Genomic DNA, 7,570 nt, shown 5'->3' with positions numbered 1-7,570 from the left:
TTTTGGTCGCCTTTTAATGACACTGAAAACAGAATGAAAGCACAAACAATTTGACATGATTCACCGTACCGTTTTCTCTGTGATTGTCGTCCTAATATAGTCATTGATGACTCTGTGTGTTTAATGTGTCGTAAACATGATTTACAAACAGGCCACTGCTGTTCGTGACTGATCAAGCGTGACGACTGTCTGGGTGTTAGTAATAAAGTGTTCAATATGTTGACGTTACGTTACAAAGGACGTGGATCTTCTCTTTCAGCCATTTAGACGGCTATCAAACCTGCAACAAAAGACACGGTGTATGGCCGTTTAGACTAACTTCAATGTTCAATGACTAGCATAAGGGGTATTGATTTTATTTGACTTACTTTGTAAGATGTTGTTTGACGTAATTTTGAAGAAAAGTGTTTTCAAAAGGCTTATAAAGATCTAGGTAGGGTAGAAAAAGGTCTCCGAGGGTTTTTTTCTTTCTCGAGAAAATGCAACAGTATATGATTGTGGAAAGTGACGTCTACACACGTTTAAGTATCCTACCAGAAGATTTTAGTATTAACATAATGTGTTTGTATATCGCGACAGAAAAGCACACCTCTCAGAAAATATTTCAACTGTAATGTGTGGCAATTTCCTGAATTCATCAAAAAGAAAGAAGAAAACATATTAGTTTTGGCAATTTCAAAAAGTGACGTAAAGAAAAAGGGAAAAACTACAAAGTGAAGAATTCGATAACAAAAATGTCGGTGGACCGTCCAGCTACAAGAGACATATTGTTTATTATTTTAGTCTCTTTGGTAGGATGTAACGAGGCAGCGGTGAGTCTAATTAATTGGTTCACTCACTCACTAATTAATTAAATTTTAACTATGTTCCTCCATACCATTGTTGATTAAAAAAAACTATTAAATATCAATTGTAGAATTTCGTTGAAAATCACCCTGACCGGATAATCGCTTTACACATTAATCATGATTATTTTAAGATTATTGTTGGAAATCGACGACTGATGACATATTCACCGATTCGTTAGTTCATTCATTCATTCATTCATTTATTCGTTCGTTCATTCATTCATTAAAATATAGTAATGGCGTGATAATGTTTAAATTTATATTTAATTTATCCATTCATTCCGTTGCCAGCATTTAAAAACCAATTATTCATGTTATAATTTCTTAAAGGGACATTCCCGAGTTCGCTGCATTGTAAGATGTTTCCGACTAATAAAATATTTTTACGATTAAACTTACATATTAAATATATTTTCTTGTTTAGAATATTAGTGTCTGTATATTCAATGTGTTTCTGGTCGTCTTGATATTTGTAAGAAGCCCAAACTGGATTTTGTCTTGAAATAATTTCGTACGTACGAAAAAATATTTTTTAGGAAATATAATGAAAATTAACCTAGTACAAATATTAGAACGACCAGAAACACCTTTAATATACAGCCACTAATATTCTAAACAAGAAAATATATTTAATATGTAAGTTTAATCGTAGAAATATTTTATTAGTCGATAACATCTTAAAACATTGCGGCAAACTCAGGAATGTCCTTTTAATGCATACACTCATTTATTTATTTATCGATTTAAAAAAAAAAAATCATTAATAACCGACTGTATAATTCATACAATCACCCATTTCTTAATCCAGGGGCGGGACGTAGCCCAGTGGTATAGCGCCCGCTCGATTCGCGGTCGGTCTGGGATCGATCCCCGTCCAGTCCACCACGACTGGTATATCAAAGGCCGTGGTATGTACTACCCTGTCTGTGGGATGGTGCATATAAAAGATTCCTTGTTGCTAATCGAAAAGAGTAGCCCATGAAGTGGCGACAGCGGGTTTCCTCATTAAATAACTATAATTTATAGATTTCTTTGAAAATCAGTCTGACGATATTATATATGTAGTCTATACATTTCTGTCTTCCCCATTCCAACCCATATTATAGTGCAACCAGTGGTATATGAAAAGTCATGGTATGTGTTACCCTGACTATACGAAAGTGTATTTTCGACCGGATTTGAAACCAGATACAATGATATTATTATTGCTATTCTGCTTATTATTAAGCATTTGATGTTAAAAGTAGGGTGGAACGTAGTCCAGAGTTCTCGTCTGATTCGCGATTCACACCATTAGACTATCGTTTTAGTCAGTGCGCTACGACTGGTATATCCTGTTTGTGGGATAGTGCATATAAAAATCTCTTTCTACTATTGAAAAAAAATGAAGCGTGTTTCCTCTCTAAGATTATATATTTTGGAAGTTTAAGACGAATAAATATGTTTATGCATACAGACATATATTTGTTAATATATCGGCAGTTGACCTGTTTCGGCAAAGGACCTGTTTCTGTGGTTGCATTGTTTGTGCGTAAGTATACGTAAATTTGAAGATTTCTGACATCGTTGACTTTTGCATGGGGAAAGTACACCAATGTCTGTTACATTCACAGACATGTTCGTAAAACTAAGGTTAAAACGAGCAAAGAAAACAAGATTAAACTTAACCCACTCATAAACACGGCACATTTTTTTAATACCTTTTTTTTATGATTTTCAAAAACTGTCATTTGAAACAAAACTTTATTTTAAAAACTATTTTTGTTTGTTCTCAACTGTACTGCTATCTAGTTACAAAGTCACGTGATTGTTACAGCGCCTGCTGCAGTGCTCGCAAAACTCTCGTTACAGATACTTGCCAAAAATATATGGTCCTTATATGTTTTAACATGAATATATTTCTGGCTATCTGTTTATATATGGGGGCGGGACGTAGCCCAGTGGTAAAGCGTTTGCTCAATGCTCGATCGATCCCCGTCGGTGGGCCCATTGGGTTATTTCTCATTCCAGTCAGTGCAAAGGCTGTGGTATGTACTACCCTGTCTGTGGGATGGTTCATATAAAAGATCCCTTGCGACTAATCGAAAAGAGTAGCCCATGAAGTGGCGACAGCGGGGTTCCTCTCTCAATATCTGTGAGGTCCTTAACCATATGTCTGACGCCATATAACCGTAAATAAAATGTGTTGAGTGCATCGTTATATAAAGCATTTCTTTCTTTCGGTTTATATATTTATTAAAACTGAAAATTCAGCTTTTATTTTTAACCTAACAATTTCACCATTATAACCATTCATTTGGTCAACTTATAACACGATTGCAAGACATCAGAATTGTTATATTCGTTTTCCAGAAATGTTATTTGTTAACATTGGTTCTCGACGACTCCATTTTGTAATTTGCACTAAACTATTTAAAATTATATTTATAGATTATTATAAGTAGATGTTTTGTTGAAGAGCATACATGTTTTGATACAAGTTGTGTTGGAAAGTGTTGTCTGTAAGCTATACCACTGAACGTTTCACTTGCCGGAACGGGTAACGTAGTTAACATTATTTACGGTTGATGCATGCTACAGCGTTTGACACACGTGCGGTAAACTCTGCTACATAGCTGATAGTTTAGGCCTAGTACTCATTTGAGGCGTGGCAATACTAATAAAAAGATAGCTATTTGGATGATAACTGTCTGTTTATAAATATTGATATGCTTGAGAACCGAATTCTTATACTCACCGACACTGGTCTCCCTATGATACATATATATAATTAACATACTTGATAGATATATGTATGTATCGATTTACAAATATGTTGTCAAGTTACGCGAAAATAAGGTTGATACATTTGTCTTTTGTCTTTATCCTAATTGTGGATATCATGCACATGAAAAATAAAAATAAAATTAGAAAATTATTTCTTACCAGAATACTAAATGAATTGAGAAGTGGTAATACGAAACGTTGTGTAAACTATGAACATATTTACAAATGAGTCAGTTTTCAAGGTCTATATATTTAGTACCGTTATAGTAAGCACTGCAAACTAACCTGTGTTCATATTTTCGTCATATTGCACTCGGTGAAGTCTTTACAGCATGGCATTCTCCACACATGTTGTCTTCTCATCCAAACGGTATCTCGCAAACAGGTATTCAAACAATTACAAACGAAAGCACATCAGATGTACAGACATTAATTTTTAAGCATGAAACAAGAGGTGTCGTACAAAGATGTTAGAGGACCTCCATCCATCCATCCATCCATCACTCCTTCCAAACACGATCCATCTAAACCTATCGATCCAAAACAACCCATCATTCATTGTTTAACTGAGACACCCAATGATTCACTGGTTGATTAATGCGTTCCCTACCTGTTTACAGACTCACTGGTCGATTAACACGTCACCTACTGGTAGTTCGCTGGTTGATTAATATGTTACCTATAGGTAGTTCACACTGGTTGATTTATACGTTACCTACCTGTTTACAGACTCACTGGTTGATTAATACGTCACCTGCAGGTAGTTCACTGGTTGATTAATACGTTACCTACCTGTTTACAGACTCACTGGTTGATTAACACGTAACCTACTGGTAGTTCGCTGGTTGATTAATACGTTACCTATAGGTAGTTCACACTGGTTGATTTATACGTTACCTACCTGTTTACAGACTCACTGGTTGATTAATACGTCACCTACAGGTAGTTCACTGGTTGATTAATACGTTACCTACCTGTTTACAGACTCACTGGTCAATTAATACGTCACCTACAGGTAGTTCGCTGGTTGATTAATACGTTATCTACAGGTAGTTCACACTAGTTGATTAATACGTTACCTACTTGTTTACAGACTCACTGGTCGATTAATACGTCACCTACAGGTAGTTCGCTGGTTGATTAATACGTTATCTACAGGTAGTTCACACTATTATCCTGTTCAATTATTTAGACCCAAAGTTTTTTTCAAATGTTACGTATATTTCCTATTCGATATTTGTTTTCTTTGCATTTACATGAAAACAAACCCAAACCCCGACAGGTGTTATATACAAATCATCATATAAAATGCACGAAGTTGACTTAATTCCACTTTTTAAAAATCTCTGTGTCTTTTGAATGCACGTTATTTCTCCTATAAATAACTAAGGTCATTTGCATATCAAAACATTGGGATCTGAGGCTACGTGAAGGCCATTATAGCTTGTTTCACTAAATCAAGGTTATTATTGTTTTGCAGTGTGTAACAGCATTGTCTAATCTTTCCGTTAAACTAGATGTAAACAAACAGAACATGTAACCCTTTCTTGTAGGTGCATTATGTTTAATAAATTTAGCTAATGTATTATGTATTTTTATTTTATTATATCAATTATATATTAGCACACCATACCTAACACAACTGAGGTGTAGCACAGTAATAAACACAAATCACCTCACACACCGCAGGAATGTGCTTTCCAAATTTATAAATACATTTAATGCAGGGCCGGACCCAGAAGACCGGGGGGGGGGGGGGATAAAATGTCAAAGGCCACCAACATCAAATAATAATAAAAATGTTATTTAATTTGCCTCTAAATTGGGAACTCATACGTATATATATATATATATATAGTATTTAGGGTGGTGCTAGGGGCTGGGGTTTAGGGGTGGGGTGTTACATTTGTAATGCGAAAAACCAAAGGGCTATTGTTCGGACTCGTATGGGTTCAACCACTTTTTCATCCCGCAGACACAGCCCTGAATGTTCAAAATACGATAGCATTACTTGGTCAATAACATCATTATTTCGATCTATGACTGCACGTGCTATTGTAGCAATGTGTAAACCACGTAAAATACAAGTTAGGTAGGGTATATAAATTCATTGAAAATGTATTAGTCGATATTCTTGTTATTGTTATTTGAGGAAAAATATGGGTAAATCGAAAAACACTTCAGTTGATGTAAAATCGTGTATTAAGAACGTTTTCGATTATTTTGAAGATGAATATCAGCGCGGTAGACCTAGGTATGCTTCTAATCGAATTGTCGATCGAGTTGCCGCTGCACTTAAAGTTTCGGTTTCAACAGTAAAAAGAACTGTGAAAAATCTAAGCTCTACGAATCCAAGCACAGAAATCACTGTTGAAAAACGCGACCGAAAACTCATCGATTTATTTGATAAAGATGTTATTAGACGACGAGTATACAGATTTTATAGAGAGGGCGAATTACCTACATTACATAAGATTAACGTGGCTTTAAGGGAGGAATGTGGAATCAACATATCCATATCAACTTTACGAAGAACACTCCATGACCTCGATTTTAAATACCGACATATGTCTACAACCGGAAAAGTGATTTTTGAGGACGCCAATATATCAGACAGGAGACTGTCCTATCTCCATGAAATATCCAGTTTACGAGAACAGGGGTATTTAATAGTGTATCAAGATGAGACCTGGGTGAATGTCAACCACACAACATCCCACCACTGGACAGATATCCACCCGGGCACAAGTACCGCCAATCACCTGCCGAAATCAGACGCTGCTGATCGAGTTCCTAAACTCTGTTCGGTGACTGGGAAAGGACAAAGACTTATTATTTGTCATGCTGGCTGTGATAAATATGGATTGATAGATGGCTGTGAATTGATCTTTGAGGCTGAAAAAACAGACGGAGACTATCATGGTGAGATGAATCATGACAATTTCATCAAATGGTTTGAAGAACAACTTATGCCTTCTCTACCAGAACCTTCTGTTATCGTCATGGATAACGCAAGCTACCACAACAAATTAACTGAGATTACACGATGTCCTGCACTAAACGCTAAAAAGGAAGAAATTCAGTCGTGGCTACGAAACAAAAATATACCTTTTGAGAGTAACATGACAAAGCCAGTTCTTTATGAACTTGTGAAAAGTAACAAATGTGCAAAGCAATTTGTTACTGATGATATTGCTGAACGCCATGGGCACTTGTGTCTAAGACTGCCGCCAAGACATTCTGAACTCAATCCGATAGAACTGATCTGGAGTCAAGTCAAAGGGCACATAGCTCGTCATAATGATGGTAAAATGACCACGGTGCGGAGAGAACTTGCACATGCATTGAACTCTGTAACACTCTGACGCAGTTAAACATGTAATAAAGATCGAAGAAGATTTTAGAAAACAAAATAGTTTTATAAGAAATAAAATACCCCCTGTGATAGTCCCCCTTAACGAAGATAGTGATGAAGAAATGAGTTCGTCGACTGATTAAGTTATTTCTCCATACCCATCAGGAGTATTACTTTAATGTATGCATGGACTCTTTAACACCAAAAACAATTTATTTCCATATCATTCACTATCAAACAACCTAACAACCTATAAACTAATCGACTAGAAATGCATATAGACTACACATACATACGAGAGAAATGTTTATTTAACGACACACTCAACGCATTTGATATACGTTTATGTGGCGTCAGACAAAACGGTTAAGGAGCATTATGACAGTGAGAAAGAAACTCGCTACCGCCACATGGGCCACTGTTTCCGATAAGCAATTTTGATAAGCAATAAGGGACGTTTTATATGCACCATCCCATAGACAGGATAGCACATACCACAGCCTTTATACATCAGTTGTGGTGCACAGGCTGGAACTAGACACAACCCAATGGGTCCACCATGTGGGATCGATCAGTCGACCCTACCATGAGCGAACGCTTT

General features: G+C 36.2%; 1 protein-coding gene across 1 annotated transcript in view; it reads left to right on the top strand.

The window, feature by feature from the left end:
* Window positions 1-582: 582 nt before the first annotated feature.
* LOC121378020 (protocadherin Fat 3-like) overlaps window positions 583-7,570 on the top strand; it is a 40,933-nt gene continuing 33,945 nt past the window's right edge. Inside the window, exon 1 of the mRNA XM_041506117.1 lies at window positions 583-812. Coding sequence (XP_041362051.1) covers window positions 735-812 — 78 coding nt within the window. The 5' untranslated portion in view covers window positions 583-734. The remainder of the gene's footprint in view (window positions 813-7,570) is intronic.

This window comes from Gigantopelta aegis, chromosome 7, assembly GCF_016097555.1.
Source record: "Gigantopelta aegis isolate Gae_Host chromosome 7, Gae_host_genome, whole genome shotgun sequence".
NCBI lineage: Eukaryota > Metazoa > Mollusca > Gastropoda > Neomphalida > Peltospiridae > Gigantopelta > Gigantopelta aegis.
The sequence above is the reverse complement of the archived record's forward strand: the minus strand, read 5'-3'. Positions and strand labels throughout refer to the sequence as shown.